The sequence below is a fragment of the Condylura cristata genome, unplaced genomic scaffold (assembly GCF_000260355.1).
Source record: "Condylura cristata isolate star-nosed mole 26May11 unplaced genomic scaffold, ConCri1.0 scaffold00001, whole genome shotgun sequence".
Classification (NCBI taxonomy): domain Eukaryota; kingdom Metazoa; phylum Chordata; class Mammalia; order Eulipotyphla; family Talpidae; genus Condylura; species Condylura cristata.
In genome coordinates, this window is record NW_004567102.1 from 25460825 (window position 1) to 25475001 (window position 14177).

The 14177-nt window shown below is 36.0% G+C and overlaps 1 protein-coding gene across 3 annotated transcripts in view; it reads left to right on the top strand.

The window, feature by feature from the left end:
• ADGRB3 (adhesion G protein-coupled receptor B3) overlaps positions 1–14177 on the top strand; it is a 650534-nt gene that overhangs the window by 298105 nt on the left and 338252 nt on the right. For all 3 annotated transcript variants that reach the window (XM_004673604.2, XM_004673605.2, XM_012721768.1), the window contains one exon: positions 6369–6563. In XM_004673604.2, coding sequence (XP_004673661.1) covers positions 6369–6563 — 195 coding nt within the window. The remainder of the gene's footprint in view (positions 1–6368; positions 6564–14177) is intronic.

Below are 14177 nucleotides of genomic sequence, written 5' to 3' on the forward strand. Positions count from 1 at the left end.
TCAAAAGAAAATGGATTACTAAATTATAATAAAAATGGCAGGTTAAAACTGAAATACTCACTAAGTTGAAATAGGAGAATAGAGTCCAGATGGATAAAATGAGATAGTAGACTGACATTGTAGGTTAGGATTATATTTGGATGGCTTTGTAACTCAAACTGTGGACCATGTATTTAATTTAATATGAAATTGAATGGAACTTTTTAATGATTGTCTTTTTTAGCAGAGAGGTGACCTGTTCAGAGATGTGAATGGTAGGGAAGTTTAGATTGGGGAGTGAGTGGGAGGAGGTAGGAGACTTTTGTAATAAGTGTGAACAGAAATAGTCAAGATCTGTCCTGGAATTCAGCTATATTCTGTAACTAAAAAGGGTAGATATGAGTAACATTATATAGTTTGTAAAGGAATTAGAAATTGAAAATGGAAGGTAAAGAGGAAATTGTCACTGAATATTCCCTATTAACCTCTATATTCAATCAACCCATCATACCAGATATGAGATATTTGCTTCTCCTTGTAGACAGATATGATCCTAGGAAAGAGATAAATTGTGCAATAGTCGTAATAAATTGTAGAACCACATTTTAAACCAGTTTTTATGACTCAAAGTTCTCTTTAAAAGTAATGCTTTCATAAAATTTTCAGAGAAAATACTTAGGGAATTGTTAATCTAATTTGCACCTTTAAGAGTTGAAGGGTTCAAATCAGATTACATACTTCTGATATGATTTTAAATAAACAAACAAACAAAAAACAATAGTTGAAATACATTTGGAAAAATTAATATTTAAATAGTGTATGCAATACTATTAGTTCATATTTTGGAGGGATGGGAAGATTAAAGAGAATAAGGATTCTAAATCAAAGATAACTATAGACATGGAGATAAAAACAAAGGAAGAGGGAAGAATACAAGTCAAGGGCTTTTTGAAATAGATAAGGTAAGTAAACACATCTTGAACTTGACTTCTTCATGACCCTGAAAAGAGAGGAATTGGTCAGCAGGGAAACATGGATTTGTCTTTCTAGAAGAACATAGTGAATGGTTAGTATGACTTTAGGAAACAGATTTCATAGTACACTTGTAGTGCAAGAATCTCAAGAAATTGGAAATGCTTTTCAACTAAGTACCTTCTGTATGGAGAGCTGTCTTATCTGAACATGCTTTGTAGCTTTCTGAAGTTACTAATAGTCTAAACTGGTGTGTACAGATATTACAAGGTATTTGTTCTGAGTGTTTTCCACTGACAATGCCAGGGAGGATGCTAATCAGTGCCCATTGTAAGAGCTGGTGTTTAGATCTGGGCACCTGACTTTGAGGAGCTGGACTGAGAACAACTCATTTTATATAACCCCACTAAGCAGCTGTCAGTGATGTTAATTTGCAACTGAGTCAGGCTGCATTTGATGCTGACCCAGATGTATAAAAGACTGCCTTTTGTATCTCTGATGAGATAGCTTTCCAGTGCCTTTTGTATTACTTTTATTGCTAATAGAAAATATTTCTAAATGTTTTATTCTTCAAGATTTGAGTCAATGTTATGAGGCTTCTGTTGAGGGGCAGGATACACGGGGCTGTGCAGGTTAGATTTCTCACAGGAATATAGATCTACATTGCCAAACGAGCAAGTATTGAACTGATTTGAAGTAGTCAGATGATGTTTACCTGGCGGCCACTCGGCATTCTCTTCCGAATGGAGAACCAGTCTGTGAACATAAGCATCACATCTGTGACTTGCCTTGCCAGCACAAAACTGAAGTCTGAATTGTATAACACATTTAAGGTTAGCCTTTATTCATTTCATTGGTCTTCAAAACCTTCTTTATAATTCATCTACTGAACAGTGACTTTCAAACCAATCTATATACTGTATACTAAATAATGCTATTTGTAGTCAATATTTTCTGTGGACTGTTGGTAAACAAGTTAATGCTATGTGTCTAATGTAATCCTGTGGTTTAAAGTGCACATAGGGGAAGTTCACTCAATCATTCATAAATGTAGTTCATTTGTTCAATATGTTAAATTCCCTAGGTGATAGGAATATAACAGTAGTCAACCAAGACAGTCTCTTCCTTCATATGGTTTGTATTTTAATGAGGAAAACAGAAGACTAACTGAGCCAGGAGAGAAATGGCACAATGGCAGGTAAGGCTTAGCACAATGAAGAATGCTAAGAGAATGGAGCATCCAAGGATACTTTTTCAGATGGGGAGAAAATAAGATCTCTCTGAGGAAGCAAGCAAAAAGTGGGCAAATCATTGTGAGAAAACTATGCCAGGCAAAAGGAAAAGCAAGTACAAAAGCTCTGAGGCAGGCATTATATTTAATGTTAAGTAAGATCAAAAAAGATTAGAGTGGTAAGAGCACAGTGAATGAGGGGAAAGATGTTAGAAAAGGGAGAAAAGTCCTCAGGGTCAGATTGTGTGGGAATCACCCATGATGAAGTGAAAATTTTTCCTGTGTGTAGTATTTTGGACTAATATCCTTAGGTGTGTATGGCTTCATTTGAATTAAGACAATGATTTTTTTTTATTTAAAGATTTATTTATTTATGCATATGGAACTGGGTGGGGTACAGGCCAGAGGTGCAGGGATGGTGGGAGGATTCACCAGAGACAGAATGGGAAGTAGAACAAGCAGACTGACCAAGTACACTGCTGAGGGGAGCAGCGGGCAGATCAGGAGAAGTCTACTGTACCATGTGGCGGAGATCAAACTCATGCTGTACCTCCACGCGGGGATCAAACTCATGCTGAAATGGCTTTAGCTTCTTAGTGCTGTGTTTTAACCAGCTGCACCACCAGTGAGGGCCCAAGAAAATTATTTTTTTAAACTTTTTACTATATATGCCCATTTTTCAACTTTTAGAAAAGAGCAAAATTTTAAAATAGTACATCAAACCTATGGGTTCAGGTCCATAAATAGTAAATTGAAAACTTTAGATAAAAATGTAGACAACTCTGTGTTGGAGATCAGCTCCAACTTTTGAGGTGTCTGGAGGCAGCACAGGCAGGACCCTAAGATGGGAAGGCATGTGCGAGATTCCAAAAAGGGGAGAGGGGAGCGGACGCGAGGAAGACACGGGAGTCAGGGTGCAAGTCTTCCTGCTACCCCTTCAGCAGGTCTTTATTTATACTGTGTAACAAGTAGTTAATTGCAATAATACATAGGGTAAGTTAATGGGATATGTCCATAAAACATTCTCAAGGACAAAGGGAAAAAGCATTCTTCTCTTAACAATGTATGGTATGCTAAATTATATGTTTTTGTGATAGTTATCATGTGTACAGCTGTCTAGTTATCACTCAAAGGAAGAAGGGTCTGGGAAAGGGTGAACTTGTTAACAAAAGGTTGTTGGGGGTCTTGGAGTAGTAATAAATTGTGTTAGCAGTGTTATCATTGACTGTCTAAAGAAAAGCTAATGGCTAATTTAAGGCTAGCAGAGAGTAGTTAGTGCTTGTTTCAAAAAGAAGTTAAGAGAAAGTTGTATAGTTGTGTATCAAACAACACCTGTGTAGTCAAGGTTAAAATTTGTCCATGATTCCTTATGCCCTGGGAGCCTTATCTGAAGTTTATTTTTTTATTCAAAGAAACCAAGGAAGCTTCCCAGGAGTTTTTTATGCCATGCGTCTTATCTCTCCTGGGGCTTGCCTTTTGTCTCAGGAGACAGAGGAATTTCTCACCCTGGGGCAGCTTCCCTGAACCAGACAGCAGCCTTTTGTAGCTAAAACAATCCAGTTGTAAACTGATGGTTGCTCAGAATATTTTGATATTATGATTATACAAAAAAGGGAGGTCATAACATAAGTTAGCAGTGGACAGTCTGATTTTTCAGAGCTTATCCCCATCTACCCGGAATCTATCAGACAATAGACAGACGTTGCATAGCTTGTGTCACCTCTGTTTCATTATAAAGGAGTAGTTAGGGCATAAAAACTGATTTATTTCTAACAAAATTTTAAGCTGTATTCTAAGGCAGTGAATAAGTGGATGTATCTATCATTGGGCTTATTTCAGAAGTAGTGTGCTATTCTCAAGGTTCAGAAAGACTTAGATAAAAATATGTGATGTATAATTCAGGGTGACTGAGAGATACTTTTTAAAACAAGAGAGCACATAGAAAAGTTAATTGTCTCTGTTTTGATAATTGGAATATCTGCTTTTATAGTTTGTATTCTGGCACTCTGCTTCCCCACGAGTTCTATATTAGTACCTGTTTTCATTCACCAAAAGATTACCAAAGAGGATTTTCCTTTATTATTAAAAGGCAAAAAGTGAATGTAGTATTCAGCATTTGTTTTGCAGCAGTACCACCAAACTCCTTTCCAGGAGCTACGATATCACACAAGCTGTATATTTATCATGTCATTCCTGCTGTATTCTAGTGCAATCTTAGGCATTATGTTATTTGGTATCACAGGTTATTTGGGGGGGCTAGGAATGATCAAACATTTCACATATAAATTTATGGCAATTGTCTCTTCATGTTATTTCAGTCTAGGGAAACCTGCATAGGAATGCTCTACATTCAGATATCAGGAGAAACTTCTATTCAGAAAAGAAACAAAACTAAATGATCGGTGAATAGTGATAATACAGTGAGGAGGGTGGATATCCAGTGCAAAACATGAAATTTTGGGACATAATATTTGAGCATTTAATTCCAAATAATTATCAGTAGCTGACAGGTGGAGCTAACTTCAACATAACAACATAACAAACCAACCATCCTCTACTGTGAGTTTCAGTCTCCTTTCTGATTGACCAACACTATATATCTGTATCATAATTAAAAATCTCAAATAGTAAACAAGTAAATCAGATATGTCAAGGTAACACTTTTTAAAGTATTTTTTAATCCTCCTAATTTTTAATTTAATTGGTTGACTTACATTAAAAGAATTATTGTCATGTTTATTAATGGAAAATTGATTAATTATTACAATTTAGCCTGTTCTTGATTACTTAATGGTTTTTTGATAAATGTATTATTATTTTTTTAATTTTGGTTAATTTTTATTATTTTTTTATATTTATTTATTCACACAGAACTGGGCTGCAGGCCAAAGGTGCAGGAGCAGTAAGAGGCTTCACCAGAGACAGAGTGGGGAGCAGAACAGGCAGAACACAAAGTACACTACTGAGGGGAGCAGCGGGCGGGTCAGGAGAGGTCTGCTGCACCTTGTGGGTCACCTCCAGGGATTGAACTAGCACTGAAGCCTCTGTGGCTTGCTTGCAGTGTAGCACTTTCACCTGTTGCACCACCAAGAATGGCATGATAAGTTTTATTACCAATTTAGTAATTAGATAATAAAGATTAACCTCCTACTATTTTTTTTAAAGATTTATTTATTTGTACATACAGAACTGGGGTACAGGCCAGAGGCTCGGGGGCGGTGAGAAGCTTCACCAGAGACAGAGCGGGGAGCAGAACAGGCAGATCTATGAAGTACATTGCTGAGGGGAGCAGTGGGGAGGTCAGGAGAGGTCTGCCACGCCATGTGGTCACCTCCGGGGCAGGCAGGAATCGAACTCATGCGGAAGTAGCTTTAGCTTCTCAGTGCTGCGCTTTAATCCACTGTGCCACTGGGGAGGGCCCCTCTTATTATTTTAATAGAGAAGTAAAAGTACAATGGATCCTTGCTATCGTTTTACCCTCTTGTACCTAATTATTCTTCCTCACTATTAAGTGCTTTTACTCCCTTGGACTGTAAAATAAGCAGTTACAAAGATTGACAGCAGATTTTTCTACTGTCAGACTGACTGAACTCTTGTATCTTAATAGTTCACTCTGCTCTGAATCTACTTAAAGTTTTTTTGTTTATTTTTGGTTTTGTTGTTATTGCTTGCTTGTGTCATTTTTAAAGATAAAATAATCTTTTGGTCATATCATTGTATACCTATAAGTTTATACATATTTCCTAAGCTAAACTATTCTTGTGACAACTTATTTTACCTGCTATATAAAGATGTCTTTATTTTTAAGAGCTAAAGCAAATATCATTAAGCTGTTTGTTAATGAAAATAGATATTTTCAATTGCTTATAATCTATGTCTGATCACACCTCAATTTACCACATACAACAATATTTTTTATTTATGCTGCAATTAAAAACCTAATTTGGTACACACTTCCCCCACTGTGTTCTATCTGTGTTATGAGAACTAAAAATGATAAGGCCTTCTGCATGTTGAGTGTCCCTCCTTTTGAGAGTGGCACACACAATTTGCATTTTTAAAAATCTTTATAATGCAGTCTTAAAGTTAACCTTACACTTTTAAATAATTTGTTTAATGAGGACCTATAGGTAAATAGTAATGAAGATTCTGATTTTTTTTTTTTCTGTTCTTTTGACCACCACAGATTAAAGAACATCTTGCTAAGGGACAGCGAATGCTGGCAGGTGATGGAATGTCCCAGGTGACCAAGACACTGTTGGATTTAACTCAGAGGAAAAATTTCTATGCAGGTGATCTTCTGATGTCTGTGGAAATCCTCAGAAATGTGACTGACACATTTAAAAGGGCAAGTTATATGCCTGCATCTGATGGTGTACAGGTAAGGGAGAAAATTCCATGAGGGAGAATACTAGTAGAGATGCAGTTATTACTTACCAAGGGCTTGCTGCCTGACTTGCATAGGAGCAATGACTATGGCATTGCCATTAGAGAAAATAAAATTTGTCATTGGGGCCACCAGCGAGGAAATAGAAGGCAAGGCTCTGGTATCCAGCCTGAAGCCTGATAGAGACTTAACATGCAAGGAAGACAGTTTAGTTTTGTTTGGGGCTTTATGTCGGAGATCAGCTCCAACTATTGAGGTGTCTGGAGGCAGGACAGGCGGACCCTAAGGTGGGAAGGCGTCTGGGAGTAGGGATTCCTAAAAAAGGGGAAAAGGGAGAAAAAAGGGGAAAGGGGAGCGAGGAAGACACGGGAGTCAGAGTTGGGTGCAAGTCTTCCTGCTCTGCCTTCAGCAGAGGTTTATTTTATACATTACGAGCAAGCAGTGAGATGACATCAGCACACGAACTGGGCTGAGAGATTACAATCATCTTTGTTTTTCCTAAGAACAGTTTGGGGTTGTTTTGACCCTAGCTTGAGATTAAAACATTCTAAAATCAATCAAGGTAAAAAACAGGTACATAAGTGCACAAAATCTATGACTAATATTACTATAGTGGAAATCAACTAATATAGAAGTCCCTTAAACCTTATCTACTACTTAATGGATTTGTTTTTCTGCCTTAATCATCCTGGGAGACAGAAGAGGAAATTCCTTGCTAATCAAATCTCTGAATAGGAGACATAGGTGGATTTCTTTATCTAAAGACTACATAGAATCCTGAAAAACTAGCCAGAAGACTTTTGTGGATTCCTTTAAGGTGTAGCAGGTGGAAAACTTGATTAGTTTAAAAAACAAGCAAACTGGATGAATTTCCACATCTAAAGGCCAAACAATAGGAAGTTTGAGTAATTCTTTAAAAAGCTGAATAGAAGGCTAGGTGAGATAATAGAATGATAAGATTTGGGTTATCCTCCATCCGGCAGTGAGAGAGACTTTGCAAAAACAGCCCTTTTGCTTTTATTTATCAGTCAGTAGTCAAGTCACTTGACTTCAGGGGAATTTTTTCACCCTGGTGCAGTGCTTGCTTGTCAAGGCAGGCAGGCCTTGTGCGGCTGAGGCAATCCAATTGTAAGCTGAAAGTTGCTCAGAATATTTTGATATTACGGTTATACAAAAAAGGGAGGTCATAACATAAGTTAGCGTGGAAAGTCTGATTTTTCAGAGCAATTCCCCTCCATCCGGACCGTGTCTGACGACAGAGGTTGCATAGCTCGTGTCAGCTTTACTTTTAGAAAAGGGAAGGCCATATTTAATTTTATGCAACCATTGCTTGAAAATTCATTATCAGGAAATGAATGAATTGTTCAGAGCAGGAAAATAAGAAATTCAGTAACTCACAGGTCTTTTATAAATACAGAACAAGAAAGGAAAAAAAAATGACAAGGAATGAGGGAGCTATGGATCTGGAGGAGTTCAACTGGTTAGTTGTTAGTGGGTCCATATATGGAGAGGTTCTTTCAGATAACTGGTTTTTCTGTGTTTCTGATGGCCCCCTAACTGCTGAATGTGGTCCTGGCAGTTGTTGACGGACTATTATTTTTAAATGAAGTTCTCTGTGCTCTTGGTTCCATGAATTCAGCTTAAGGCCAATCACTTCTGCACTGTATGATTTGCACTGTATGACTCATAGTCAAGTGTCAAGCTCTGCTGCCTCTGTGCAGACAAACTCAGTTGATGTTGAGCCAGCCTTGGTTTCATTGTCAATTTTTGGCTCCAGCAGACATTGTAGCCATCTTAGAAGCAGACTGTTCTAGAGAGACAGAGGAACTCCTGCAGGAGATGTATGCAGGTTGTACTTGGAGGGAACTCTACAAATGACCTCAATTCTCTTAGCCATTCTATCCCTCAACTATAAAATGTACGTAATACACCTCAAGGAGATAATGAATGAGACTGTGTGATGTGTTTGGAGCCCTTAGATAAAAGGCACTATAGCTAATTCAAGGTTATATCGTGGATATTTTATTCCTACATTTAATATCACCATCTTGCCATAAGAGACTATTAAAAGTACATTAAGCAAAATGAAAGCACATTAACTTTAACATGCAAAGAAGACATAGTTTAGTTTTGTTTGGGGTTTAACTATTAGGAAAGGGAAGGCCATATTTAATTTTGTGGAACCATTGCTTGAAAATATCAGGAAAATAATGAATTGTTTGGAGCAGGAAAATAAAAAATTCAATAACTCCTCACAGCATATTTTTCATGTCATGGAAGATTTCTAGAGCAGCATCATTTATTTCCTTAATAAAGTTTTAAGTACTCACCCAATTTTGGTATTGCCTTTGCCATTAAAACAAGTCTTGTTGAATGGCAAACAAAGCATATTTAATGCAAATCTAGTTTGCATTTCAGATTAACTCTTTCTGTGCTGTAGGCTAACATGTATTCCTGCTGAGAATGCTAAGTTGATTCTGCATTTCCAGCATAATGTTCAGTATTTCAGCATAAAGTTTGTTAAAATAGAGGTTTGGCAAAATTTCCAGATCAGGTAGTTTTCGTTCAGCCTATTCTTCATTGGGGAGTTTTATTTGCATCTCACGTGGAGGGGGTGCAGAGAGTGTTTTTGTTTTGTTTGTTTGTTTTGCTTTAATAAGTTACTGAAGGGATAGTAAAAGAAGGATTTGGGAATAATGAAATCATTCATAAATATATTGATGCCCTAATTTGTGTAGAGGTATATAAATATATTATTTAAATTCTATGCATATACTGATGATACTAACAGCCATTGGAATTGTTGGTGCTGTATTCTTTTTTATATCACCAGTTCAGGGATATATTATTAATTATAGAAATAACATTGGGGGGAGGGTTTGGAGAGAAGAGTACAATCATTTTGAAGAAGCATTTTTTTTTTAACTTACAAAGAATAAAACAGTTTTCCAATGTTAAAAGCTTAATAAAGTAAACCAAGTAAAAATTTCACTGTAGTTCTGAATTACCATTAGCATTTGCATTTAAAAAGATGACATCTGATGTCCTTGACAAAAATGCAGACTGTAGTAAAAATAATCTTACAAAATTTTATTCATGGTTGAAACATGAGTCAGAATGATGCACAAAAATCTTAGAGTTCAAGGCTTCTTCTAAATCTCAAGCATGTAAGACATTAAGATATTTAAATATTTAAGTTCAAGAAATTAAGACTACTAGGTTATGGCAGGAACATATTTTTATTGAGTTACTCATTAGAGTGCATTGCATCAATGAACAAGTGGTTTAACCAAAGCCTTAGTCATGAACATTACAGACAACAATTATTCTAGGTTTTTGTTGTTGTTATATTAGTGTAGTCAGAAACAGATTCCTCTATGTCCATTCTACTCTCTCATTAGTTTTTCATAGATACACAAAATTCTAAGCATCTTGGGGTCATATCCATTCCCTCTTTAACAAGGAGCTTGTGTCTTTCCAGATACCTATAATGCCCTCCTCTTCTGGAATTCTTTGTTCTTCTATCTCTGCTTGTCAAAACCCTAGTCTAATTCTAGCAAATCTTCCTAATGCCAGGTCAGCAGGACGCAAACACTAAAAACAATCTTTCTATTTAATGAAATCCCAGAAGGCTTTGTAACTCTTTTATTTTCTACAATCTGTTTTTTATTAATCTTTTCTATGTACTTACCATCTTTGCTTGATGATAATCACTGAAATATAATCTTATTCAATATCTACTGTACCTTCCTTAGACTTTAGTACTTTATTTCCAAGGTTTCTACAAATTTCTGATAGTCAAACACTTTTGGTTTAATATAGTATAAACTAAACTCTTCAATTCCAAGTTTTCTTGCATTTTCTACTTATTTATGTGGGGTTAGCAGTCCTTAGGCTGAAAATGTTCCTTCTCTGTTTCCTATTGTATTTGCCTATACAGTACCTCTTCCATCCACTTCCACTTTTCTCTTACTCCACTATTATCCTAATTCACTGTTATCCTCTAATTACCTCTGCCAACATTATTTCCATAGCTTTTTTTCCTTTTATCCTCTTCAGAGCTTTACCTGCATCCCTGTACATTTCCTATAGTACTATTTGTCTGATTATACTGGTTGTAGTCAGTAATCGACTATGGAACCTCAAGGTCTCCTGAATGACAACCTGAAGTCTTTACCGTGGTTCTAGTACTCCCCCCAGTATGTGGCTTACCTACTTCCCAGCATTCATGGGTTACCGTTCCTCATCACAGACTTGAATCGATGATCCACTCACTTCTGCTTTCCAAATGTTCTTGGTTCTGCTTCCTCTGAGTTTTCAAACTGATTTGGTCACTCTTCTGAGATGATCACTTGGTACTCTGGTGCTCAGAACTCTAGCAGCTGTTCCTTTCCTTATATATTGTATGTTAGCACTCATTAACAAGTCTTCATGAAAGGAGAATTTTTCTTGATTCTTCTTTGGACACAGCGAAGCTCCAGCTCCGTCTCCCAGCAAGATTTAGCATGCAGCCTTCACTGTAGAAGATGTTAAACAAATGGTTTGTTGTATTAACGTTAAGATTAATAATTATGTAGATGCTGCTGAGATTTTTTCATCCTTTAAACAAAAAATGGTAAATGAACAAAGGAAAGAGATTACGTAAAAGAGAATATATTCTTTCATAAGTAGTTATGTGCAAAAAAAATCTTTTAAATTCCTTATTAATGCTGTAATTTACTAGAGTTTGATTTTCTACACTGATGAAAATGAGCTGGAATAGCTATCATTTGTTAAAATTAGGTGAAAAGTTAACATGCGCTGCTTGACAATGTTAAAAAAAAATTGTTCTGAACATCCAGTTTGGGGGCGGGGGTTGGAAATTTGATCACTTAACTTTCTAACCACTCAAAAATTTTAAACTATGTGTCATTTTACCTGTGGAGAGCTGAGGTTGCAGCACTCTCATCACAAACAATGAGATTTGACAAACTGGATTATGTCATATGCAAGTGAACAATCAGCATGTCCACTAACTCTTCCTGTCTTCAGACACATTATTTAATCTTTTTCTACCTTCTCCATCTCTAAATGAGAAATTAAGAAGTAGTAGTATAGTCATCTCATTATTCATAGAATTCTTATTCCATAATGTTGCAGAAAACACTAAATTAATGCATATTGAATCATTTATTCCAAGGATAAACACAGGATTAGTTTTCTATGAGTATCTGGTCATAATATTTTCTTAAAAGAATAGCTGACATCTTCTTTAATGTACTAATTGCACTGAAATCATAACCAATGTACTATAACACATGCCTGAATAAAGTTTATCTAATATACATATTTACCTTTAAGACCTAGTATCACTTTATTGAGATTAAGAACACTAGATATCCTTTTGCAGGATGTTGGGGCCATATTAAATACTTAAATTACAACAAAGTACACACATATTAAAAACCACTGCACATTAAATAGATCATAGACAGACTATGTTTTATATATAGATTAACCAAAAGGTATTGCCAAGGTCAGACACAGAAGGGTCATAGATAATGGAGTGAGTTAATTTTTTTTGTCAGTTTGGGCATGTCCATGAAAGACTGAAAGTTCTGTGTTAATTTGAGGTTCTAAATAACTTTAGCAAGTATTTAAATTTATAAATATATAACCAATGATGAATAAGGAAGATGGATGTTAACTTTTGGAGTTGTGAGACTTAGAAATACTACATTGCACCTTGACCTTTTAGCTAAGATGAAGTGTAGAAATAGTATAGGTTAAATAATGATAATCTATACATGATCTGTGAATTACTTGGTACATCGTTGGTACTCCATAGTGTCTTAGTTGCTAGAATTGTAATTCTTAACAGGAAAGTATAAAGTGAACCTCACTTTCAACGTGCATATAGTATCTTTGAAAAGAAGAATAACTTATGAATGAGGTTAGTTTATACTGTAGTAATGAGCAAGGAGATACAACTACATTCGGTCTCACTTCTGGGGATACCAGAAATACATAACATCTGAAGTTCAGCATTAACAAAGGAATTCATGGGACACTTAAGAACTTGAAATAGAATCTGTAGAAACAAACTAGAAATAGAAATAATAATTAAGCTGCACATAGCATGGTATGAGTATAGCACATTCAAGAGATCAAGGTTTGCAGAAAGTGGATGCACGTTGGAAAAATACGGGTCATGAAGATAGGTGAGTTGAAACTAACAAGGCTTTGAACTTGATTCCCTAGCAACAAAATTATTGAATGTAGGCAATACTTTTGGAAAGACTGTGTGGCAGATTAGACTGTAGATTAGTGAGTAAAGAAGATTGAGAGGGTGGGGTGTGAAGAAACCTAGAAAAGACAACTATAGAGTTGAGAAAGAAGAAAGCATGTTTAAAGTAGTGTATTAGAAGAGAAGAATCTCTCAGATTAGAAGGTGGGTTCTTGAGACAGTATTTTTGGTGGAGAAGAAAAAATATTGAAAATAATATATAATGGTATCACAAGTCCAAACAATAGTTAACATCCATCTTCATTATTCATTGGTTATGTATTCGCAAATTTAACTACTTGCTAAAAGTTATTTGGAACCTCAAATTAATACTCACAGTTTTCAATCATTCATAGGCATGCTAAACTGGCAAAAATAAATTAACTCACTTCATTATATATGACGCTGGCTGAAATTGAACTTGGCAATATCTTTTGTATGTATAAAACATAGTCTGTCTGTGAGACTCTACATGTTCAGTGCCCCTCAGAATCATGGAATGGTAGTTTTGTTTTTGTTTTTTTTTTTTTAATTAAGATTTATTTATTTATGTATACAGAACCGGGGTACAGGCTAGAAGTGCAGGCAGGGGCAGTGAGAGGACTCACCAGAGACAGAATGGGAATCTGAACAAGCACATTGGCAGAGTACACTGCTGAGGCGAGCAGCAGGTGGATCAGGAAAGGTCTACTTCTCCGGGTGGATCACCTCTGTGGTTGGGGATAGAACTCGCACTGAAGCTGCTATGACTGACTCGCTTGCAGTGCTGTGCTTTAACGTATTGCATTACCAGAGAGGGCCAGAATGCTAGGATTTATCTCTACTCTACAGGTGTCTTTTGTTCCCTGACAAAATTTCTGTGCTCCTAATTCAATGTTTTCTCAATGCTTTTGACTATGCTTTTGACAGTTTATATGGACATGTAAATTAAAAGCTACAATTTTGCAGAATAGTATTTACCTTCACCATGTTCAATACACTATGGTTTGTCTATTCATTCTATTTTATTAAGAAAAATTTATGACCGCATAATTTGTTACTGTTAAGCATGTGAGAACCCCTTATTTATCTAATATTCCCTCAGTCTCGGGAATTTGTTGTCCACTAAATAGGAAGTTCAAACCTCAGTTTTCAATTTCTTAAATAAAACATATCCAAAATCAAATATTTAATTAGGTGATCAATCTTTGCTGACCATCAATTGCTTTAGGTCTCTTGGTGAAGGCCCTTGAGTAATATTTCTCCTCTGGTTCAAGTTCCACACTCTCACCTTTTGCATACAAAAGAGTAGATTGATAACTTTAGACACAACTATTAGAAGATAATAATTAATGCCATCATGT